Below are 25,480 nucleotides of genomic sequence, written 5' to 3' on the forward strand. Positions count from 1 at the left end.
CTTTTCAAAAGTTGATAATCCTTCGGCTAAAGATTTGGCAATTCATTTATTAGAGCTACATGCAACGATGAAGGCACAGTTAAAAGAAGCTCAAGAACATCATAAGGTCAATGTGGATGTCTATCGAAAGGAACAACTACCATTCCACATAGGTGACAAGGTACGGTTACTTTTTTGCAATATTAAGACCACTAGTCCTTGTGACAAGTTAGATTATCGAAGGCTTGGATCATTTTCTATTTTTATACAAATCAATCCAGTTGCATATTATTTACAACTATCAAAGTCAATGAAAATCCATCCAATATTCCATGTATCTCTTCTTGAACCATACAAGACAGGAGACATACCAAGAAGAAGACAAGCTCCACCTCTGTCAAGGACAAAGACTCGATGAGGGAAAATATACACAAAAGGCTATCTTGATATAATAAGTCAAAATATAAAGAAGTAGGTATATTAAAAGGAAACTGGAATGGCTATTGCCACAAGACAAGAAACTAAAGACTCTTGAACCTGGACTAGAAGCAAGAAAGGAGTTGACAAGAGTGAAGAAGCCTTCACTCTTGTCTCTATATATACTATCTAACTAGGGGCTACGTGGCGACGTTCTATAGGACCTCGAATATGTGTTGACTTTGTAGGACACATGCCTTGACTTACAAGGTAAGTTTTTCTACGTGTGGGCTACATAGTTAGCTTGATCTTCAAGCTAACAACATGTGTGGCACATGGCCAACTTGTTGACCACGTTTCTAATCCAAAAAGTCAATTAAAGACACCTATGAAGTCAAAGCAGCGTCTAGGAAGTTTCTAGGAAGCTTCTATATTAAATATTATAGAATTAACTTACTTTTATCTACTTTTACTTACTTCTACCTATTTCTATATGTAATTATTAGCTTACGTGATTATGGCCGTGACATTACCCCCCCTTCTAGAGACGAGTTCCACGAGGAGCGGTCATCATATGTTGAGGAAATCTATGATGCGACGAATTATATTCGCCACATACTCTGATCTCTGTTCTCTTCGAAGATGATTGATAGGGCCTCTCAACCATCGGTAGTGTCCCATTCCACGGCGGGAAGACCACCCAGTTATTTGATCATTGTTGAGGCCTTCGTAACTTCCTTCGAATAGAATATTTGGAACACCATCAGGAGTTGTTTCCACCTCTAGCAAAATCACCAAACATTGAGAGTCCCTTCCCAAATCGTGATACCAAACGCGTTGTATCTCACCATCTATTCGAGGAAGAACATGTCGTTCTTGAAGATGTTCATCTCGATTGCGTTGTCTTGAAGGTTGTGACAATCGTAATGTCTCGTCCGGCAGGTCAGCAAACGAAGGTTCTTGAGTTGAATCCGCTGGTTGTTGGCTCTCCATCTAATTAGCGTCACAAATGCAAAGAAGTTACAAACAAGGATAGGAAATTGAATGTTATCTTGCCTCAATCTTGTCTCTTTTATAAGAGAGATTTTTATCTTGGTTTCGATGGATGTCATTGATGAAAAACTTTGACTTTAGCTGATGCATTTGCTAGATTCCTGGATGGCTCCCATGTGCGTTCACTAATATCATATCTGCACCAATGAACAAGATATTCCAGCTTATTTCGGCGCCGTCTTGAGTCTAATATCTCTTCTACCTCAAATTCTTCATTATTATCTACTTCTATAGGAGGCGGTGGCATTTGTCTTCTTCCTTGTATATCCACTGTCTTATATGGTTCAAGAAGAGACACGTGGAATACAGGATGGATCTTCATTGAATCCGGTAGATTTAACCGATATGCAACTGGGTTGATCTGTTCAGAAACAGAAAAGGGGCCAAGCCTACGATAGTCCAACTTGTCACAAGGTCGAGTAGTCTTGATATTGCGACGAAGTAGCCATACCTTATCACCCACGTTGATTTGTGGTTGCTCCTTACGATATAGATCTGTGTTTATCTTTTGTCATTCTTGAGCTTCCTTCAATTGCGTCTTCATTATTGCATGTAACTCTGACAACCGATTTGCCATATCTTCTGTTGTAGGATTATCAACTTTTGAAAAATCAAAAGTATCAAGTCGTGGATGATAGCCATAATTGGCAAAGAAAGGTGTTTGTTGCGTGGAAGAATGTACCGTATTATTATAAGCAAACTCTGCCAATGGCAGAAGGGTTGTCCAATCATCTTGTTGGTAGTTGATAGTACACCTTAAATATTGCTCCAAGACTTGGTTTACGTGCTCTGTTTGTCCATCAGTTTGAGGATGGAAAGCCGAAGATAGCTTTATGTCTACTTTTAAAATCTTGAAAAGGGTCCTCTAAAATCTTGACACAAATTGAGTTCCCCTATCTGATATGATATCTTTAGGTAATCCATGATAGCGATAGATATTATTAATAAAAAGCTTAGCTGTTTCTTCACCTGTGATAGATTTTGTACATGGCACAAAATGTGCCATCTTGGTGAATCGATCTACTATCACAAATATAGAATCATAAGATCTTGAGCTTGAAAGATCTGTGATGAAATCCATAGAAACAGAAGACCATGGTTGTTCTGGTATAGGTAATGGCTGAAGAAGTCCGTAAGGTCGATGACGAGGAATTTTTGATCTCGAACAAATATCACATGATTGTACAAAGTCTTTGACTGACTTCCACATTTGTGGCCACCAAAAATCTCTTGATATGAGTTCCAAAGTCTTATTATATCCAAAGTGCCTTGCTGCTGGAAAGTCATGACGTGCTTGAAGAACACGTAAACGTGCTTCTTCTTCTGGAACATGTAGGCGTCCTTCAAAATATAATAGATTATTCTTGAACTCAAACTTAGAAGGATCATGAGACTTGGAAGAATTATTCTTGATATCATAAACAAGAGGGTCTGAGGACATACTGGACTGGATTTGCTTGAGAAAAGTTGAATCAACAGTCAATGTTGATTTCATTGCTCGGAGATGAAATTGCACCGGTTTCAAGAGGACCGTTCTTTGTTGCTCAAAAGCTGCATCTCCTTCTTTTGGTGCAAAATAAGAACGTCTAGATAGGGCATCAGACAAACCTTGTTGTTTTCGTGGCCGATAAGTGATAATGAACTCGAATCTTGACAAAGACATACTCCAACGAGCTTGACGACGATTCAACACGCGTGCTGACATGAAATACTCGAGGTTCTTGTGATCTGTATACACAGTGACTGGACTAGAAGCGCCTTCTAGATAATGACGCCATTCTTGAAAGGAATCCACGATCGCAAGAAGTTCTTTATCGTGGATCTCATAATTGATCTCAGCTGCTGAGAATTTTCTTGAATGAAAAGCTATCGGATGAAGTTTGTCATCTGTTCCCATTTGTGATAAAACTGCACCCAAGGTAAAATCTGATGCATCTGTTTCCATAAAAAATGCCTTGAAAAAGTCAACACGATATAAGACTGGTGCAGAGACAAACGATGTCTTCAAGGCTTCAAATGCTGCTTCCGCTTCTTGATTCCATTGGAATTTATCTTTACTAGTCAAGCGTGTAAGTGGAGCTGCAACTCGTGAGAAATCTTTGATGAAGATCCGATAGTAATTGGCAAATCCCAAGAAACATTGGACATTTCTTACTGTCCTTGGAATCTTCCAATCCATGATTGTTTGGACTTTCTTAGAATCCATCATGAGACCATCATTTGAAATGATGTATCCTAAAAAGTCAACTTGACTAGTGTGAAATACACACTTTTCCATCTTGGCGTACAATCCTGCATCTCTAAGTTTTTGTAATACTTGACGAACATGTATTTCATGTTCTTCGACGTTCTTAGAATAGATCAGGATATCATCTAGATAGCAGACGACAAAATTGTCTAAGAATTCATGAAATACATCATTCATGAGATGTTGAAAAGTAGCTGGTGCATTCGTGAGTCCAAAGGGCATGACATTATATTCGAAATGTCCATACCTGGTTCGAAACGCAGTCTTCCATTCATCTCCTTCTTTGATCCGTACTAGATTATATGCTCCTCTTAGATCTATTTTTGTATAGATCTTAGCTTGATTCAACTGGTCAAGGAGTCCTGATATCGAAGGTAATGGATACCTGTTCTTGATTGTGATCTTGTTGAGTCCTCGATAATCAACACACATTCGTAAAGATCCATCTTTTTTCTTTACGAATAGAATTGGAGCTCCTGCTGGAGATTTTGAATGGCGTATGAAATTCTTCGCTAAATTCTCGTCAATATATGTCTTGAGTTCAGCCATCTCATCTTGCGATAAACTGTAAATTGGTCCAAATGGTGGCTGAGTTCCTTCCTTGAGGTCGATTGAACAATCATATGGGCGATGCTCAGGAAGAATATCTGCATTCTTTTTCTCAAAAACGTCTTGATACTCCTGATATTGACTTGGAATGCCACTTGAAGTCTTTACGTTTTCAGAAATAGGTGCAGCATAAATAGCAAAAGTTGATCCTTCTTTTGCTCCGTGTATAAATGCTTTTGCACCTATCAGTACGGGTTTTACTATACTAGACTTATAATTTTTTACTTGGTTGGTAGAACTATTAATAACGCTCTGGAAAAAGTCAAGTTTATGCGAATTCCAATCTATTCGAGGGTTATATTTTTCTAGCCAGGATAAACCTAAAATAACTGGATTGGACGGGGATTTAATTATGTTAAAAGCTATGTAGCTATCATGACCGTCTATTGTTATTTTTTTAGCATGAGTTTCATGAGTGACATCTCCAGAAGACAAGGGACGACCATCTATGACTTCTACATGTACTGGTTTAGGTTTCTGTACAAAAGGTATTTTACGACTTTTAACAAATTGTTCATCTAAAAAACATGCTGAGGCTCCCGAATCTAATAAAACAGAGGCATTGTAATTCTTAGGTCCTAAATATAAGTCTATTATAAAACAAGGAGAGGGTTCTGAGGAGAGGATAGGACCTTTATTAGGAATTGTACAAGGTTCCAGCTGCACGGTCCCTACTGTAGCTGGACGAATCCGTTTTCTGACATGTTGTCTTCTTTGACCGTCGTACCCCTCATTTTATAGTTGCGTCGTCTCTTTGGACAATGTTGAGCAGTGTGCTTAGGTTCTCCGCAATATAAACATAATCCTTCTTGACGACGACGAATCTTTTCTTGCTCAGTTAGGGGTTTAAAACGTACCGCGTCAATTTGCATGTCTTCTACTTCCGAATGTACGTTTGGCGAAGATGTTGATGTTGTCATTGAGTAATAACGTTGAGGTTCCCGTGAATGATTCTCGGATCGAAATTCGAAAAGTCGATTATCACATTTTACCGCAAAATCGATTGCTTGACTCAAAGTTTGAGGATCAGGTAAGTTGAGCATCAATTTCTTTACTTCGTATTGCAATCCATAAAGAAATTGACTCATGAGTGCAGCATCATCCCACTTGATGTCAATAGCAAGTTGTCGAAATTGTGAAGCATACACTGTTACTGAGCGATTTCCTTGTCGCAGAATTCGGATCTTATTTGTTGCAACACGAGTTGCATCGTGTTCACCATACATAGATCGAAACTCCGCCAAAAAAGCTTCCAAATTGTCCAATATTGGATTTCGTTGTTCAAGAAAAGATGAAAACCACGATAATGCAGAACCAGAAAGTAGAGTGCCAATAAACCTGACTTGTGATCCTGGAGTTGGATAGCTTTGCGGTTGAAGTTCAATTGCCAATTGTACTTGATTGATGAACCCTCGAAACTTTGATCTCGTATCATCAAATTTCTCAGGTAAGGTAATTCTTGGTTCTCTAGTGCTTATAGGGTGTTGTACAATTGGAGAAGGAACGTGATTTATTGTAGATGTTGAAGCAGCTCCGATCATCTCTATATCCCCACTTTCTGCTATTCTTGTTCTTTCCTGTGTTGGTGAATTGAGTTGATGCTTCGCAAGCATTAACTCCCTCATTTGCTCTTGCATTTGTGCCATTGCACTCTTCATTTCAACAAGCTCTGCCATAATGACACTAAGAAGAAAAATTTGTTTGATATTGCTCAAGACAAAGGAAAAGAAAGACTTGATAACAAAGAAGATACTAAGAACAATATCAGTTTAGAAGTGGGTAATCCGCAAACTTCTAATACGCTTATGTCTTGTCAAGAGAAAGGGGTAATCCACTCTTACTCAAGAAAAAACAAAGCTTTGATATTGTAAGTGTACTCTTGTCAATCTGTCAAGGACAAAGACTCGATGAGGGAAAATATACACAAAAAGGCTATCTCGATATAATAAGTCAAAATATAAAGAAGTAGGTATATTAAAAGGAAACTGGAATGGCTATTGCCACAAGACAAGAAACTAAAGACTCTTGAACCTGGACTAGAAGCAAGAAAGGAGTTGACAAGAGTGAAGAAGCCTTCACTCTTGTCTCTATATATACTATCTAACTAGGGGCTACGTGGCAACGTTCTATAGGACCTCGAATATGTGTTGACTTTGTAGGACACATGCCTTGACTTACAAGGCAAGTTTTTCTACGTGTGGACCACATAGTTAGCTTGATCTTCAAGCTAACAACATGTGTGGCACATGGCCAACTTGTTGACCACGTTTCTAATCCAAAAAGTCAATTAAAGACACCTATGAAGTCAAAGCAACGTCTAAGAAGTTTTTAGGAAGCTTCTATATTAAATATTATAGAATTAACTTACTTTTATCTACTTTTACTTACTTCTATTTATTTCTATATGTAATTATTAGCTTACATGATTATGGCCGTGACAACCTCCTCCTATAGAAGTGGACAATATTGAAGAGTTTGATGTAGAAGAAGTTTTAGATTCAAGGCGACGATGAAATAAATTAGAATATCTTGTCGATTGGCATGGATATGATATTAGTAAACGTACATGGGAGCCAATAAAGAATCTTATAAATACAGTGAAGGCGATAGAGGCTTTTTATCAACGACATCCATCAAAAACAAGATAAAAACCTTCTTTATAAAAGAAACAAGATCTAGGCAAGATAACATTCTACTTTCAATCTTTGTTTGTAGCTTCTTTGTAGTTGTGACGTTGAAGAGATGGAGAACCAACAACCATCGGATTCGACTCAAGAACCTTTGTTTGATGACCTACCGAATGAGACATTACGATTGTTACAACCTTCAAGATGATGCAATTGAGATGAAGATCTTCAAAAATAATATGTTCTTCCTCAAATAGATGGCCAGATACAATGCATTTGGTATCACAACCTTAGAAGGGACTCCCGATGTTTGGTGATTTTACTAGAGGTAGGAACAACTCTTGATGGTGTTTCAAATATTTTATTCGAAAGAAGTCATGAAGGCCTCAACAACGATCAAATAACTAGTTGGTCTTTCCGCTCTAGTATGGGACATTATTGATGATTGAGAGGCCCTATCAATCATCTTCGAAGAAAATAAAGATCAGAGTATGTGGCAAATACAATTCGTTGCATCATAGATTTCTTCAATATATGATCACTGCTTCTCATGGAACTCGTCTCTAGAAGGAAGATAATGTCACAAACATACACATGTAAGCTAGTAATTACATGTATAAATAATTAGAAGTAAGTAAAAATAGATAAAAATAAGTTAATTTTATAATATTTATTATAGTAGCTTCCTAGAAGCTTCATAGTTGCTATTTTGACTTTATAGGTGTCTTTAATTGACTTTTTGGATTAAAAACATTGTCAACAAGTTGGCCATGTGCCACACATGTTGTTAGCTTGAAGACTAAGCTTACTATGTGGCCCACATGTAGAAAAACTTACCTTGTAAGTCAAGGCATGTGTCCTACAAAGTCAACACATATTGGAGGTCCTATAGAACATCACCACATAACCCCTAGTTAGATAGTATATATAGAGAGAAGAGTGAAGCCTTCTTCACTCTTGTCAACTCGTTTCTTGCTTCTAGTCTAGTTTCAAGGGCCTCTAGTTTTCTTGTCTTTTGGCAATATCCATTCTAATTTCTTTGTTAATATACATATTGAGTTATTTCTATTCTGTCATCTTTCTTTGAGAAAAGACTTACTTGTTTATTTGTTTTTATGAAGTTCTTGTCTTTGACGCAAGTTAGCCATGTGCTTCACATGTTGGTAGCTTGAAGAACAAGCAAACTTTGTAGTGCACACATAGAAAACTTGCCTTGTAAGTTAAGGCATGTGTCTTATATAGTCAATTCATATTACAGGTCCAATAGAACATTGCCATATAGCTACTAATTAGATAGTATATATAGAGGTACGAATGAAGCCTTCTTCACTCTTGTCAACCCTTTTCTTACTTCTAGTTTAGATTCAAGAGTCTCTAATTTCTTTGTTTTTTGGCAATAGCCATTCCAATTCTTTTTTAATATATTTATTTCTTTATTTTCATTTTTTTATACTTATTTATTTACTTTCATCAAGTTCTTGTCCCTTTTACTAAAAATTATGTGGCAACATTTTATAAGAGCACCTACCCATGTCGAATTCATAAAGCATGTGTCTTAATTTGCAAGGCAAATTTTCTATATGTAGGCTACATGGTTAATATCATTATTTAATTTAGAATCATAATTATAATTAAAAATATACTAATTAAAAATTAAGTAAAAATTTAAATTATTTATTTTAAAAGAATTTTTAATCAAGTAATTAAAATAATAATAATTTTTTTTATTAAATAAATAATATATATATATATATATATATATATATTTAATAATAAGTTTGATATGATAAGAAATCTATATATTATTTATTTATTTCAGAAAGTGATAACAATTTAAGTAAAAAAATATTTTATTTTATTTTTAAAATAATATTTTATTTTATTTTTAAAATAATATAAGTATTTAATTTTAAAATTATACAAATATATATATATTTATGTATATGTATAGAATATTATATTGATAAGATCTTCTATAATACTTTGTAAGGAAATAATTTTTTATTTGTTGAATTTATTTTTTTAAAAAAATAGTAATTTTATTTTATTAAAAATACACTTTTCAATATATTTTATATATTTAGAATTATATATATTTAGAATTAAAATATATTTATAATCAATTATGTAATTTTATCATTAAAATTTTTTAAAAAAAATTTTACAACAATTACCTATTTGTTTTTAAATGATGTCACTTTTTGATAATTTGGTATAAAACTTGTATATTTGTAGTTTTCAATTACTTAAAAGATGGTTTAGAAGAGACATGTCTATTCTTTAAAAAAATTAAATATGGCATCTTTTTATTTAAATAATAGTGCCATTAATTTATATATTTTTAATAATATAATGATATGTTGCAATATTATTATTAATAAGATATTTTGGAAGTATAAATTTTTATAAATCTTACAAATAGGTTTATGATTATTCTTTTAGATTATTCCATCTTAGAATTGTCTATATTTAATGTCAAAAAAATTATGTTAATGGTCACTCTGTTGATTAATTGAAAGAAAAGAAAAAAAAAATAAAAATAAAAAAAAATCCCTATTTATTATCTTTGAACACAATGGGTGTTGTGCTTATTATTGTTAGATTTTATTCTTGTTTAATTTTAGTGAAATATGAAAGATTTAGTATTGAACTTGTAGATAAATTTTATAAACACATACATACATACATAGTTTTATTAATGCTTGCACATATCTTGCTATTATCACTTAAATTCATTGTTATGAACTATTCAACTATTTTTTATTAGAATTAAATTAATTTTTTATATAAAATGTAACAAAACAAATATATTACAAGTATTAATTTTTTGAGTTTAACTGGAATAAAAATAACCAAAGAAATATGACAAATGGATAATAGATTGTGGTGCTTATAGCAAAACCTATGATAATAAGTGGAAGTTGACAAATTGTCTTGACACTTTAGATAAAAGTGACTTTTACAATTCTTTCTCTCTATGTATATATAATTTATGCATGTTGGTTTTGATATAAATACAAAATTTTATGTGTTAATTAATGACTAAACAAAAATACATCAAGTGGTTTCATAAAACTTCAATAAATTGTGCATATTGGTGATGTCAATCAAACAACTTATGTTAAATATAGACTCATTTTTAACATTACCCATGATCTCAAAACACAATTCAGTAATACAAAGCTAGGTTTCATATTAAATAATTACACTTTTTAACCAAATTATTCTAATAATAATGTGCTATAGTTACACACATGCATGCATACCATATACACTACCATTATTTCATTATGCCCCTGCAATACCATGCTAGAATTGTTTCAATTCTTTCAACCACAAGTTTAGTTGCTGCTCCCTCTATACAACCAGGAGCTAGCTTAAGTTTAGAGTAAAGCAGCCCAAGTATTAGGGGTTAGGATTCAAACCCTAATTCCGAAATTCCACATGTGTCCACTGCATGAAATCTGTTTCTGAACCAAGAAATTACAACCTGTTGTGAAACATGATCGAGGGAACCCTAAAATGCAACATCACGAGAGGGAAAAACACAAAGCAATGGAAGAAAAAACAAACGAGCCTGAGCTACAACACAAGTCAACAATCCCGAGAAAAGTCTGTCTACACGAGGTTTCGGCAAAACCGAAAACCTATCGGAAAAAAAGAGACTGGAAAACGCGAAAGCCGCAGTTCAAATACAAAGCTCACGAATCCACATGCGGGCAAAAGTGGTCTTTCTTCGCGCGGAGTGTTGCATGAAAACCCTGATCGTAAATAATCCACTGTTTTTGTTCATTGTAGTGTACCTGGCGGACGCAAGCCATGGACGATCACCCAGCCAACAGCCTCCGCAAATCAGTGCCGCTGTCCTTCAGAGTTTAAGCATATGTAATTATCGTGGATAGCAAGATAACCCAGAAAACACCGGCGTTAATTTCATTCTAGTCTGGAAGCATCAGTAATGTGCTTCTGGGTGCAAGCGAAGGACGCCGCAAGGTACAGAGCGCGATGAAAATGCTGACCATCGAGGTCTGGAGGTGCATTGCTTTGGGACATGGACTCGAGCATCCGCAGGCCTTGTTGGGTTACACACTAGTTGCCTAAAAAGCCTTCCTTCCCAGCTCTGTCTGCAACACTGATTTTGGGCAAGCTGGAATGGATGCTTGAGCGAGGTTAATCTAATCCAAGTGGCGCAACTATCACGGGGTCTTCTTCAGCGTGGTCACCCTCCCCCCCCCCCCCCTCATGTGCATTCCAGCTTGGATGCCCATGTCACTTTATGCGCGCGATAGCCCCTAGAATGTGTCATGCTGGAAGATACTGGAATCACGTGGCAGGTTCCTCCTTCCTCTAGCTCTAACGCGACCGCCTCCTCGCAGCTTCGCTTGCAGATTCGCCGACTTTGATTGACTGTTTGTGACTTGATAAAGAAGGCGATTGAACAACCATATAGGTTTTGTTTGATGGTGTAGGAGCAGGAATTTAGAGTGTTTAAACCCTAATTTTCCAGTTTTAAGAATTTTGAGTTCATTTGAAGAGGTTTGTGCTTTGAGAAGGGGGTTTGGTGTTTTAGTCGTGGGGGTACTTCCCGCGTTGAGTATCGTGTGGGAGTGATGGCGTCTTCTGTGAAGTTGGGTAGTCACAATGATTACATATCCCAGTCGCAAGGTTGCGTGGTGACGATGAAAGGGTTTAAGAAGCAGGCGCCTGCTGTCGATTCGCAAGTTCGCATCGTGTCAAAGAAGGAAACCGCAGTGTCCACTGATCCTGTCAAAGTGTCACTGCATGATTGTTTGGCGTGCAGTGGTTGCATCACCACGGCGGAGACTGTGATGCTTGAACAACAGAGCACAGGTTTTGTCTCTAACTTGTTTCTTCAAGTAAAAGTGTTTGCTGGGTTTCCTTTTTCACCCCTCTGGCTGGTAATTTGTGTGTGTGAGTCGAGATCCTCGGGACTGTGTAGTTCCGAGTAATCGGAGTAATAAATAAGTGTTGCCAAATTTGAGTCGTGTTATTAAGTACCTTTTGTGTCTAATTGTGTCTCAATGGATTACCTTCGCGACAAATATATTAGCCTGTAGAACGCAGTTATTTTCATTTTTTAAAAGAAGTATTTCTGAGTCGATAAACTGACTATTGCAGTGCCATTTTTGCAATTGGGTTCCAGTTGTATTCTTACCGCACGGTCTGACGTTTGTAATGTGTCCTTGTGGTGATCACCGTCGAGAACAGGAGAACTGCTGAGCCAATTAAGTGCTAGTAACAAGGCAGTTGTGGTATCATTATCACCACAATCAAGGGCTTCTTTAGCAGCTTATTACGGTTTAACTCCTCTTCAAGCGTTCAAGAAGCTGTCAGGATTTTTGAAGTCTCTTGGTGTGAAGGCAGTGTTTGATACTAGCTGCAGCAGAGACATATCTTTAGTAGAATCGTGTGCTGAGTTTGTGGAAAGATTTAGAGAGAAAAAAAAATTCCCCATTCTGGCATCGTCTTGCCCAGGTATTTCAATTTCTGTATCAATTCTTCACAACTCTGCCGTGACAATAGTGATTAGCGACTTAGTTTGCAATTTCTACTATTTCTTCCTTCTTGAAATCGTGTTGGGTGAAAATTTTGCAGCTATCTGAAGTGAGAATTCATGTACAGGTTGGGTCTGCTATGCGGAAAAAACGCATGGAGATGATGTCCTACCTTACATCAGTGCAGTAAAAAGTCCTCAGCAAGTGATGGGAACCATACTGAAGCGATATGTATGCAAGAGTCTAGGGCTCTTGCCGGAAGATGTTTACCATGTAACTATCATGCCCTGCTATGACAAGAAGCTTGAAGCTGCCCGTGAGGATTTCATTTTTGAAGTTGAAGGGGAAGGGTTAACGGAAGGCAATAAGCCACAGATTACAGAAGTGGATTGCGTACTTACGTCAGGTGAAATATTGGACTTATTACAGACTAGAAACGTAGTTTTTGGGGAACTGGAAGAGGTCCCTTTGGACAGAGTGCTAACAAATGTAGATGAGCGGGAACATTTATATGGAGTATCGGGCGGTTCAGGTGGCTACGCTGAGTGTATCTTTCGATATGCATCTCGTGAGCTATTTGGGAAGGAAATTTCTGGACCTTTACAGTTTAAGACTCTCCGAAATGCGGATTTTCGGGAGATAACGCTTGAAGTTGATGGGAAGCAGGTGTTGAAGTTTGCTCTTGTGTACGGGTTTCGAAATATACAGAACATAGTGCGACAGATCAAAGCTGGAAGGTGTGACTATCATTTTATGGAGGTTATGGCATGCCCATCGGGTTGTCTGAATGGTGGAGGGCAAATTAAACCCAAGAAGGGGCAAACTGCAAAGGAGTTGATTCAGCAGCTTGAGGGTGCTTACTTGAACGATGTAGATGTTAGGGAACCTTTTGAAAATGAGATTGTGAAGGGTCTGTACAAAGAGTGGCTTGGATATCCTAGTTCTGAGAAAGCCTCTCAAATCATGAGAACTCAGTATCATGTTAGAGAGAAGACTGTTGCCAATTTTGTCAGCGACTGGTAGTGAAGGTGAGGGGTCAAAATTTTCTTTCGAATGAGAATGGATCGTTTCCCAGTCCACTTCAGCTGCCGCGATGAAATCAAATGTGTGGGAGGCCTTATCTTGTTTAGGCAACGAGTGCTGGGAGATTATGGTCTTACGCCAGGGTTTTTCCTCCCAGGTGCAGTGCATTATCCACAGTGACTCGTGTAGTTAGTGATGGGCTAGCCTGTGGCTCCGTAGGTGTTTCTACAATGCACGTTCTCTAGGAGATGGAAATTGTTGGTGAATCACCTAGATTTCCGGAGTGCAACCTGTCTTGTAGCATAATGTTGCTTAGGAGTATAAGAATGAGAAGCTGCAACCAAAACATGCAAGCGCCACTGGAGAATCTAGTCTAATGCCATAGTAGAAATTTCACCATTTCTGAGGTTTCAGGCGTGAGTGACCTGAGGACTTTGGGGATGAATTGTGAAAGATTTATCCATCTGAAAATATATTTACTTCCGCTGGATGTACCAGTCATCTGAAATCTGTGCTCCTATTTCATCCTCAACTAATTAGTACGTAGTGAAAGGACTTGGAATTCTATCAGTTATTTTAAGCGAAACCTGCACTGAGCTGGAAACGACTCTTGTGATGGAATTTAGGATGAAACAACTTTAGTTATGCCAGAACCCACATGCTTTTCCTTTCCAACAGTATCCTTGCATGTGGAACCTGCAGAATATTGTTGAATCTATTTGACCTGTTGATGCCAAGCTCGCGTCTCTGACGTTATAACCAATTTTACTTACCTCCTGATTAGCATGATTTATTCGGCTTTGCCTTGCTGCATCTGAATTATTCCCTCTCTCACCTTGATTACTTGTTTCCCCTCCGTGCAAGGGGTCCCAGCGCTCACCTTTTCGAGAACTATCAGGATCTTCCGGCCACCTAGGAGGAACTTCGGGTAGGGTACCTGGAACATTCCCTCTCTTATCTTGATAGTTTTTTAGCTCATGGTCCAGTAGTTGGCATCCTTGAACCAAGTTGTGTGGTTTTACATCTCTCTGTCTTGCAGCTCTAAGCATCTCTTGCCCACCTTCCTGAGCCGGATCTTGCTCAATGTGCCAAGCATCTGTCTGCGCTTTCGTTCCACTCGTCGCCGCTGCTTGGGTCTTGCCATCGCTTCTTTCTGCTACAAAGAAGTTCTGTTCTTTCTCTGCGTTGAACTTTCCCTGTAACCCATCTGTTAAAAGAATAGAATGTTTCTGACCTTCGGTAGTTCTCCATATTCTCAAGTCAATTGGAAACAGACCGGTTCCGCTCCACTTTCGCAGCTGCTCTACTGAAAAGGGTCCTTGAACAGTTCCAGAAGGGTCCACATAGTGCCATAATTTTTCATGTTCGACTCCATGATTCACTGCAACTGTGGGAACGGCTGTCGAAGGGACCGCTCCATGATGCCTTGTGGTGTTGAAAGTGTTGCTCGAATTAGGTACACCCTCACCCTCAAAAGAGTTGATCTTGTCTTGCTCTGCTACCACCCTAGCGTCCTTTTTGGGACCCCATGGATAGGCAGTTCCTTCATTTGTCCTCCTTCGTGGATCCTCCATGGCATTGCCACCTCCCGAAACTTTCTCCCGCGGCGATCGTTTGTCTCGATCGTCACCCCAGCGAGGCTTTGCTTCTTCAACTCGACTCTTGTGGTCAGGTGCAAACGACGGCTTTGCAGCACACTGTCGGTACGCTTCATTCCAACTTGCAACTCTTTTGTTGATCTCCTCCTCCCTTGCGCTTGATGGCAACTTAGTGATCCTATGTCTTTCTTTCTCTACGAGGTTAGCAGATTGTTTATTGTCTTCCATGCAGGTTCCTCCCCAGCTCAACCTTTTCGAACAGGAGTCCGAGCCAATGTGTTGAGGATGCCTTGCACTTGTACAGAATGTATCTACAGCCACCAAGTATTATCGTTTTGCAAAAACCTCATTAGATGTTCTCTTCGCTTTCTTCCCATGTCAAAGCATACTTTAAGAGGACGTTGCACCTAGCCTTTCGAATGAATGCATATATATATATATATATATATAAAAGGAGGAAGTCGAAAGTACGCAATGAATACCTGAGAGTGAAGCATCTTCCCCATTTTCATCAGATTCGTAGCTTGGATCCATGTGCGGATCTGCAGCTATATCAGGTCTAGCCTTCACCTTTTCATCTTGAAACGTAGAATTGTTTAGCTCTTGTAGTCTTTCCACACACTCCCTCAATGTGAAGAATAAAATCTAGTCAAGGATTGGAGTTGGAGGCTATTCAATTCAACAGACTCTTGATTTTGGGTCAAACAGGGATGTTATTATTTTCATATGAAAGACGTCAATGAATTACATTCTATACTCCAGAAGAATAGTATCCATTCATTTGGGTACAAATCTTCATTCTCTTTCAATGTCACTGTAATTTGTAGTTTGTACATGTCAATGAATTCTGGTTTATTTACAGAATGTTATGGGCAAAAGACAAATGAGCTCACATATCTTATGAACAGAGAAATTTATGAACAAGGGAAATTTATTTCATGATAATTATCAAAAGTTTTAACTTTAGGGACTTGTATATTCAAAATGTCACACTGTAAATTATATATACATTTTGATAATTTCACCCTTCAATTCATTAAAATGTGAATAAAATCACCTAAAATTTTGCTTCTATGGAAAAGAAACTAAGATGAAAACCAATCTCAGTTCACAACAATAACTGATAATCTCAAGAGAAGTTTATAAATGAATAGAAAGGATATTCTTTTTTTCGACCTTTTTCACTGGCTCTATCCCTCAAGTTGATCAAACGTTGCCTTTCGGTCTCAATCCACTGTCACACACAGTATTTGAAACTCAATCACAAGGTTATTCTGAATATATGGATAAGATGCTTTCAAGTATTCAATTATGAACAGTAAGTCTTAATTTCTCATGTGCAAATACAAAAAAATAAAATAAAATAAATGATGATAAAATTATACATCATTAAATTTCTCGTTTTGTAAAGATATTGCCTTTTTTTCCAATTCACCCTGCAATATAACAAAAGATATTGATCAGCCACATAGATTTGATTGATTTAAAAACTCATTTTTAGCTATAAGCTAAATTTTAGCCATATATACATGAATATATCTATCTATCTTTATATATATATATATATATATATGATTAGCGGTGAAAAAATTCATACAACTGTGATTGTTTTCAAAAATCCACATTTGATGTTTAAACGCAATCTTGCACATTCCTCCTGTTTTTGACAAACACATTTTTAGAGTGAGTGGATACTATTACTTCCACCTGTATTCATAATAACTTAATAATTTATAATTATCTGGTATGTGTCACATGATTTTTCTAATACAAAAATTATTTACATAATTATTTGAAGGGTTGTATTTCAAAAGTATGTATCTCATGTGAATATCTTCTTACATGTAAGATTCAAGTAAGAAAATAAATATACAACAGCAATTCAACCATTAATACGTAAAATTATCAAATTATAACATTATGAAAATCACACACACACACACACACATACATATATATAAATATATATATGTATGTATAACTTATAACTTATTTCAAGTATTAGATTCGGCACCTCTGTAAAATCTTGATTTGATACCACTTCAATAGTGATGGACTCCTTTTTTTGAAGATTCAAAATAGATAATGTTACATTTGTCATTGTTGTTCCCGCTAAGTAAGATTCTTTTTGTACACCAGTTCCTATACTGACACAAACAATGTAAGTTCAAAATTGAATCATCAACTTTTGCAATACTTTTAAAACTAGTAATATTTTTTCAAAACAGAAACTGAATGATGATTATTGTATTACCTGTAACTAAGACAAGTCTATAACTTGTGCCCATTTTGGGATTTCCTTGAATGCGTATTTTGACAAAAGTACCAATAACTTTACTTTCAAAATTAGGGTTTGGAAGAAATTCTTCAAGCAAGGATCGTCGTAAGTAAATTAAACTGATATTTTTGTATGTAATAGCTGCATATTCATTACTGCGAGGTCTTTGCATATTCTCAATTTTTTTGGGACATTTTTTCTTATTCTTCAATAAACCAAGTTTAAGTTTTTCTTGACTCAAAGTAGATGCTAGTGAGTCTTCTATTTTGGCTTTGTCAACATACATTGTTGCTTTAGGTTGGGGTTTTAAGACAATTTTGGTTGGAAAATGTTTGTTGAGTAGTTTGAACATCTCAAATTGACCAACTGAATCTTTCTCAAATATAAGACGAAGTTGTTGATCACAAATAATCTCATTCATCTTTTTAGGATTTTGGAGTTTGTTTTGTTTGATGTATATCCAAAGTAACTTATGAATTGCAAATCTTGAAAGAGGTTTCATAACATCTTCTTTCATGTTTTTCAAAAAAGCCTTTAATTCTCTTGATGCCCAATCTTCAATCTTAGAAGGAATGGCTTTCCAACAATCATCTTTGTTTTCATGAGGAATTTGATTTGGTGGAATTTCAACGATTGTTTCAACTTGAACATTTTCATCTTTGATTCTTTCAATTTCTATGGAGGAGTTTTTTACTCTTTTATTCAGCTCCTCACTTTCATTGTCATTTTCTGCTTCACTGTTTTCTTCAATGGAATTATCAAAATTGTGAGAATCTTGAGAGTTATTGTCAGATTCACCATTGTTGACAACTATAGATTGTTCTACGTTATGAACATAAGTCCCTCTTAATGAAGGTTTATCTTTATTGAAGATAGGAAGTGTGATGTCGAGGTTCCTTTTGAGGTCAAGCCAATAATCTTTGAATAAGTATTCATAAGTTTCTTTGTCTTCAAAATCCACTTGCTCCTACACAAACAATGTTTAAAATGAAATTAAAACACAAAATATTAAACAGTGCATGTGTATGAATATGTTAGAATTTGTTTTTATGGAAGTATACATAACATGATTGATTCGTTGAATTGAATAAAACTTTATATATATATATATATATATATATATATAAATCATCAATTTTTAACCTGGTAATAATTTTGTTAAACATTGATTGTTTTAGGCTATTTAAAGAGCAGGTTAATGTCATACCCCATCATTGTTACTTGTTTCATTTTGTTCAATCATGCTTACAATTGGCAAGCATTCTTCACACAATCCTTTTTGTTTTTTCAGTGTGAAAAATTTAGATTTTTTAACACAATTGTTACAATATGTTGTAGGACATGTGTAGCACTGATAATTTCCACGTTTTTGGCAGCTTGAGCAAAAATGCCAACCTACATGTGTTACCACAAAATCATTCAACTACAAATTCAAAACATATGGTAAAGAAAGGATGAAATACATATATATATATATATATATATATATATAATTAGGGTATCTTCAATTTAAAATCGAGTAAATAAAAAAACAGAAAACAAAATACCGCAGAACCAAGCTCCTTTTTGTATAAAAAATGCTTCATCACGACCAGTGCATCCCAAATGGTATGCTTTTGGACACAATCTGAACACATACTTGAATTTCAATTTTATCACATAGCAATGTATTCTAATTTTTATCAACGTATTAAATGAAAACATATAAACCATACAATATCTTCATATTGATTATTATTTAAATAATCAAGTTAATGTCAAGACAGATATTATACACAAATGATATTAAAGTATCTAAATATTTGTAAAATTTCAAGCACTGTATGAGTAAATCAATTTCACCTGCAATCACAGAGCACTAAATCACCACCATCAAAGCATATAAAACACACGTCTTCTTCATTCTTTCTTTTCATTGTTGTTGCTTGTTCAAGCTTACTACGTTTTTTAGGACTTTCAGAGAAATCGCTTTGAGTAATACGTTTCTTATCATTTGTGGTTTCACTTACAACTTCACGTCTTTCTTTCAATATTTCACTTTGATCATTAATATTCAATTGGAGTTCTTTGCTTCTTTCAAACTCTTCAAAGAGTTCCATTTCTTGCTCCAACTCTGTCTTATTATGCAAATCCATTTTGGTTTTGCCTCAACTTTGATTGTTTGTTTCACATTCAACAAAAGAAAAGTTGTGATCTGCTACAATGGGATATGTATTGCTCTTTTTCTACACAACATTGCCTATTTTATCCATTTGATGGCATCTCTTTTAAAATCAATGACGATGGACGTATTTCATAGAGATAAAATTTCATTCTCAACACTTAAAGTCTCCTCTTCAACAAATTTTCATTGACCTACTTTGTTACTTGTACTTTTGATGTTTTAAAAATATGCACTATAGCTATCAATTGTTATATTTGCAACATCTTCAATAGGTGTAATAGTCTTGTTAGTCATTGAATGTGCGTAGATAACCTCAAAGTGATTTTATGTCTCTTAATCATTGTTCTTCATAAATTCTAAAATTAGAATCAAAAGAAGAATTTAATCATACTCTGGTTATTGGGTTTTTAGGAAGTAAACTTAACAGAGTCAGTTTAATTACTACTTTATCAGTGAGGTTATGTATGTAAGTACTAGATACATATCTTAGAAGTTCAGATCATAACTTTTGAAAAAATACTACAATTTCTTTTGTTATTGGAACATTCATTTTTTATGTGAAAGTGTTCTATTCTGCATCTGAAATTGATCAAATCAACAGATTTTGAAATATTTGATTTGATCTCAGATTTTAATGTAAATATTTTTAAACAGGACAAATCACGAAATTTGTTAAATCATAATGTTTTGAACATCAACTATGATTTTTCAATGAGCAGTTAACAAAATTTGTTGTAATAGATCCTATTACTTTAATTATAGACAATTGAAATCAAGCAGTAAAATTGTTTTAATATTCCCTTCTGAGCACGCACATTATGTTTGTAATTAAATGTTGCAATCACAAAAAATAATGAGAATTGAATATTTTCATTCTGATCACAAAAATTTACAACCCTAAATTACTTGTATAAACTCAAAAACACAAGAATGAACCATTTGATGATGAAATGATTATAATAAACGTATACAAGAATTAAAATGTAATTTTGAAGAGTCAAGAAGCTTTGCAAGAAGACCCAAAAAGAATTTAAATACACTTCAAGAAAATTTTGCTTTTGAATTTTACCTAACAAAAAATATATTCTTGGGGCATCACTTTCTAATTTTCTTATTGAAATACACTTCAAGTTTTTATTTCACATTGAAACATGCCTAATTTAAAGATATTCTTGCGTTTTTATTATTAATTAGGAATACGTACATCTAATATATAAAAAAATTGAACCATGCACAGAACTGTACTTCAAAAAAAGAAAAAAGAAAAAGAAAAAAAGGCACTCCAACCTCGAACTTTTTTCAAATTTAGGAGTTAATAAAACTTCGTAATTACATAATTCCTCTTTGATCTTTATGCCAATGTATTTTTCATTAAAATATACGTACATGAATTTTCAATAAAAAAGAAAATATCCACGACAAATATAAATTATGTTGATATAATGATTCAACTTCTCAGATCATTGTATACAATTATTGATTTCATAAAAGTAGTTAATTAGCTAAGTTCAGTAGTGTACAAAAACCTATTTTGTTTTTTGTAAATCATCAAATATTAGTATGATCCCTCATAACTAGTTTTTTTGAGAGTTTGGTTATATCTTCCTATTAAAAACGGTAGTTTTCATTCTATTATTTTATATGTGATGTTACATTCTCATATCTTGCCAAAGCAGCTGTTGTAGTATGCAAAGATTTCTTTGACAACATCCAAAGGTTGGTGCATCTTTTCATTTTTAAAATTTATCCTTTATTTAAATTACTTCAGATCTCATATTAAATGAAAAAATAATCCAATTATTTCATAGTTTTTATTAAATTATATACGTAATTATGTAAATAGTAGAACATAGAAAAACAATTAAAATTCCTTTGTTCTTTAATTTGCACCTAAATAGATGGAGTAAATATGTTTCTTACTGTATTTGTCAATATGTGATAAGAATATATGCACATATGTATATATATGTATATATATATATATATATATATAATAATCAAAGACAACTAGCTTGTTTTCAAAGATTTTTGCACATGATCATATAACTTAAAGTGTCAAATTGTGATAATTATATTTACTGAAATTAGATTTAAATGCGTTTTTAAAAATTAAAACTTAAATATCTTAATTCAAATTGAAAAAATAATTATTGTGAAATTAAACACTAATTAGGTGGTTAAATATAAAAATAAATAAAAATAATATACATATATACATATTAATGAAAAAGAAGATAATTTAAGTGATGAGTTTCTAAGAGACATGGTATGTTTAAAGAATAATAGAAAAAAATGTTCAATTAAAATTTAATGTATAGTAATATGTAAAAAAACTTGTGGTATATTTAAGTATGCATGAGAAAAATATTACACATAAAAGTTATAATATGATTTGACATAAACTTTCTAAATTGGCATGATGTATAAGGTTTTAAACTCATTCAATCAAAAGAATAGTACATGTTTAACAATTACACAATTCAAGTCCATTCTCTATTTAGAAATTACAAATTGTCTTGTTTAATATAAATAGTTAATTAATATAATTAAATAAAACAAGTAAATTGAAAGAACTACTCACATTATGTTATATTAAGAACATATATATGATGTTGCTAATGCCACCACAATTTTCACTATTGCTACCACAAATTTTACTAGTGCCACTGTAGTTTTTACTACTACCATTGTAATCCACCATCCACTTAAAAAATGTTTTTAATTTTTTTTATTCCACTTTGAAAAAATAACAACTAATTTTTTTTTATCACACAACTAATTTGAAAGTTTAGAAAAAAAAAAGAAAAAAAAGAAAAAAAAAGAAGAGAAGAGAGGTTTGAAAGATAATGAACAAAGATGGCATACAATGAATAAGGGTTTGTGGAGGCATTAACAACACCTTATAAATGTATATACATTTATATAGATATAGATACATAGTAATAAAGAAAAGAAATGAAAAAGCAAAAAACAAAAATAATTGATCAACTATAAATTTTACTATTGGATCTTACTATACAATAATGAAATCTATTATTACAATATATTGAAGTTAGAAAAAAGGCTTATTTGCAAGCATAATTACCAAGTATTTTCTCCTATTACTTACATAGAGTCCAATGTATTTCTTTTCTTCTTTAAAATGCTATATATATATATATATATATATATATGCACATGCCTTATATAAAAAATCAATCTACATGTGTGATTGACTTTGTAGAGTCAACACTTAAAAATAAATTTTTGTATGACATCATGAAAAAAAAAAATTAAAATAAAATAAAATGTGACCTACAAATGTCTTTTTTGGGTAATTATTTTTGAACTTTTTAAATTTACCTTCCACCAAACTCATGCTTTTAAACTGTAGGGTGTTATAAATTTATAAGATTGTCCACGTTGTTCCACAATATTGACAAATAAAATTCACATATTTATAGTTTTTTTTAAATATAAATAAAATAATTAAAAAAATGAGAAAAAAAACCCCACAAAATCACTTACACATTAAAACAAATTAAAACATTTTATAAAAAATATTAGAAAAGGTAAACATACATAAAAATATCTCACTATTACTTCAAAACACGTACCAAACAGCAAAAAAGAAAAAAGAAAAAAGAAAAAAAAAAAAAACAGAGTAATTAATCGAGTCAAAACTTAAGAAATCAACCAAAACCACAAATTCCTAAAAGTCCCAAAATCCTAAACCCTAAACCGCCGGAGATCAAGGGAAAGTTCGTGGGGGCAGCCCGTTCGCAGAGCGGGCGAGTGGCCATCCCCCTAAATTTATAGGTAGCTAGGCATCCGTAGGGATACCGCCCCCTTCAAGTAGCATGGATGAATATCATCCATCCCTTCATTGATGATTCACGCGTTCGAATCCACCTGACTCGACCGCGCGTCGGCGGCAAGATGGAGCGGCGACGCGACGTGAGAGTATGCAGCGGCGCTGAGGGTTGGGAGATACAAAGGCGAAGGACAAAGAGGACGCCACACGGAGGCGCGCGGCACGACGCCGAGTGCGCCGTTGTCGCGTTGCGCTGCGAAGGAAGGCTCTGTATTATGTGCGACTCGACCCACGTTTCCGTTTCTTCAGATAACTCGTTTTGTTACCCTGTCACGTGATTAAACCGCAAAATTACTGCATGCGGAGCCTCGGATGTTGGAGGTTAGGCATAAAGGATTCGGGCCTGATCATGCACATTTCCATTGTCCACCTCTGCGCCACTGCATTCGCCTCTCCTCCTCGCCCTCGTGCTTCGTCGAAAGCTGTGGAAGATTTGCCAAGCGGATTTGAGGGCATTTGCCAAGCGGTTGATGAGACAGGGGGGGTGATCAATCAGGAAATTTCGGCGCAGTTGAGTTTCGAAGGAAAGTGTCGCGAGTGTCGATTGATAGGTCGCGATTAGAGTTAGTTGATTGGATATACGATGCTTGAGCTGGGAAGTTCGGTGTGATGATTGGATTGGCGAACGATCGACTCTGAGATTGGGCTGAATCCTAGACTAGCGGGCGGGGACGTTTCTAATTAAGTGATCTGAATTCGGTGAGGTTGAATTTGAAGTTGGACGTGACAAACTTTCTACGCGATTTTTCTTTTCGATCTCGTCAGCATTGCTGAAACTTCGTCGACAAGAGTTTGACAGGATCGTGACGCCGACAAATTCTCAATGTCTGAACGGAATCGGAGGAGCGATACTTCCTCATCGCAGTACCGAGGCGTAAGAATGCGGCGATGGGGGAAGTGGGTGTCTGAAATCAGAGATCCGATTATGAAGAAGCGCATTTGGCTCGGCAGTTTCAGAACCGAAGCCGAGGCCGCTCACGCCTTTGACGCTGCAGCTCTAATGTGCTTGCGCAATCCCATGTCTCAGCTCAATTTCCCCCACTACTCCTACATCATTCCTTCGGGCTCTGCGGGCTGCTTCTCCACACGTGAAATTCAGGCCGCGGCTGCAGCCACTGCGGCCGCTTCCGCTGGGCGATCGTTTTCGTATAATGGTTTTACGCAATCGTCCACTTCGGCGTCCTCCGACAGCGACGACGCGCAGGAAATAGAAGACATCACATACGATGAACACCAAAGATACACCCATCCATCGGTCCCGTCTTACTCGTGCTCTTCGTACGCCAGAAGCTGGTCAAATTTCGACGAGGATATCGATTTGGTGTCCGAAATGGCGCGCGGAATGCTAATGCAACCGCCAGCGCCCGATGACGACGACGACGGCGATTACAATTACCCCGGGCCACTTTACCTGTGGAATTAATCGGTTCCGGTTTCCTCCTCTAGATCACTGCAGAAATTCCACAACAAATTTTGACCCATGGGAATTTAGCAGGCAGAGATTAAACCAGTATCGTGTAAAGCAGCATGCTGCTTTGATTGTATAGCATAGTCAAGTTAGCGAAAGAGAGTGAAATCCAGCAATGCAACAGGTGTGCTTGTGGTTTGTAAAGTAGGGAATTTGGATTGTAACCCGGTGTCGTGGACGTTTTTCCAAGACACTGTGCGTTTGAAACACGTTCTCGTTTCAACGAATTTTGTGACAACCCACACACCCATCCATCATGGTTCCTTCTATGCATGATTGCGCCACACATGTAGGCAAAAGAATTTCAACAGGCTTAACTCTCGCCCAATGCAGCAGGAAACAAGGTTTTGATGGCACTCTTATCTTCGCTATGTCATGAACTTTCCAACCCCCTTTCGAATCTCACATCCATCGAGAACCCACATTCGCGGTGCTATCACAGCCTCGTACCGACGTACCGACACCGCTGCGAAACCAGCATTTCATTCAAGCTTTTGCAACAACAGTGTTTCGTAGGTTTCAACTGTCAGCAGGAGAGGATTCCGAGTTCACCGATTCTGCAGATTTTCGTCCCCACGAAGATGCTTTTATCACCAACTTCCATCTCGGGTGCGTGGTGGTTGAATCTTCGAGGTGAATTTCCACAT

General features: G+C 35.6%; 3 protein-coding genes and 1 long non-coding RNA gene across 7 annotated transcripts; 2 read left to right on the forward strand and 2 right to left on the reverse strand.

Moving 5' to 3' along the window:
* Positions 1-10,106: 10,106 nt before the first annotated feature.
* On the reverse strand, positions 10,107-11,161 carry LOC112283584 (uncharacterized). The gene is made up of 2 exons (XR_002970140.3): positions 10,737-11,161; positions 10,107-10,403 (listed from the first exon to the last, which is right to left on the reverse strand). It is a non-coding gene; the product is annotated as an uncharacterized LOC112283584 (long non-coding RNA).
* Positions 11,162-11,237: 76 nt separating this feature from the next.
* Positions 11,238-13,980, forward strand: LOC112283583 (protein NAR1). The gene is made up of 3 exons (XM_024522476.3): positions 11,238-11,784; positions 12,163-12,429; positions 12,577-13,980. The coding sequence occupies exons 1-3, from the start codon at positions 11,544-11,546 to the stop codon at positions 13,470-13,472; spliced, it is 1,404 nt and encodes a 467-aa protein (XP_024378244.1). The 5' UTR covers positions 11,238-11,543; the 3' UTR covers positions 13,473-13,980.
* Positions 13,916-21,161, reverse strand: LOC112283697 (zinc finger CCCH domain-containing protein 19). Of its 4 annotated transcripts, none has more exons than XM_073534845.2 (11): positions 20,800-21,161; positions 19,191-20,581; positions 18,896-18,975; positions 18,556-18,743; positions 17,325-18,315; positions 17,085-17,212; positions 16,668-16,727; positions 16,489-16,506; positions 16,232-16,304; positions 15,553-15,699; positions 13,916-15,381 (listed from the first exon to the last, which is right to left on the reverse strand). In XM_073534845.2, exons 2-11 carry the CDS (start codon positions 19,481-19,483, stop codon positions 14,111-14,113), a joined length of 3,249 nt encoding a protein of 1,082 aa, XP_073390946.1. In that variant the 5' UTR covers positions 19,484-20,581; positions 20,800-21,161; the 3' UTR covers positions 13,916-14,110. The 4 variants fall into 4 exon arrangements, with proteins under 4 accessions (XP_073390946.1, XP_073390942.1, XP_073390944.1 ...); XM_073534841.2 differs by having other exon boundaries at positions 16,456-16,506; XM_073534843.2 differs by having other exon boundaries at positions 16,456-16,506; positions 19,191-19,868; positions 20,582-21,161.
* Positions 21,162-23,658: 2,497 nt separating this feature from the next.
* On the forward strand, positions 23,659-25,060 carry LOC112283294 (ethylene-responsive transcription factor ERF017). Its single transcript, XM_024521826.3, has one exon. The coding sequence runs from the start codon at positions 24,189-24,191 to the stop codon at positions 24,786-24,788; it is 600 nt and encodes a 199-aa protein (XP_024377594.1). The 5' UTR covers positions 23,659-24,188; the 3' UTR covers positions 24,789-25,060.
* Positions 25,061-25,480: the final 420 nt, after the last annotated feature.

This window comes from Physcomitrium patens, chromosome 6 (genome assembly GCF_059467195.1).
Source record: "Physcomitrium patens ecotype Gransden chromosome 6, ASM5946719v1, whole genome shotgun sequence".
In the NCBI taxonomy this organism is placed as follows: domain Eukaryota; kingdom Viridiplantae; phylum Streptophyta; class Bryopsida; order Funariales; family Funariaceae; genus Physcomitrium; species Physcomitrium patens.

Coding starts and splice junctions, on each gene's coding strand:
- LOC112283583 (XM_024522476.3), top strand. CDS start 11,544: ATGGCGTCTTCTGTGAAGTTGGGTAGTCACAATGATTACATATCCCAG. Junction 11,785..12,162: donor GCTTGAACAACAGAGCACAG/GTTTTGTCTCTA, acceptor CGTCGAGAACAG/GAGAACTGCTGAGCCAATTA. Junction 12,430..12,576: donor TCTGGCATCGTCTTGCCCAG/GTATTTCAATTT, acceptor ATTCATGTACAG/GTTGGGTCTGCTATGCGGAA.
- LOC112283697 (XM_073534841.2), bottom strand. CDS start 19,483: ATGGATTTGCATAATAAGACAGAGTTGGAGCAAGAAATGGAACTCTTT. Junction 18,744..18,895: donor AAAAGGAGCTTGGTTCTGCG/GTATTTTGTTTT, acceptor TAACACATGTAG/GTTGGCATTTTTGCTCAAGC. Junction 15,382..15,552: donor GGAAGATGCTTCACTCTCAG/GTATTCATTGCG, acceptor TGGTGGCTGTAG/ATACATTCTGTACAAGTGCA.
- LOC112283294 (XM_024521826.3), top strand. CDS start 24,189: ATGTCTGAACGGAATCGGAGGAGCGATACTTCCTCATCGCAGTACCGA.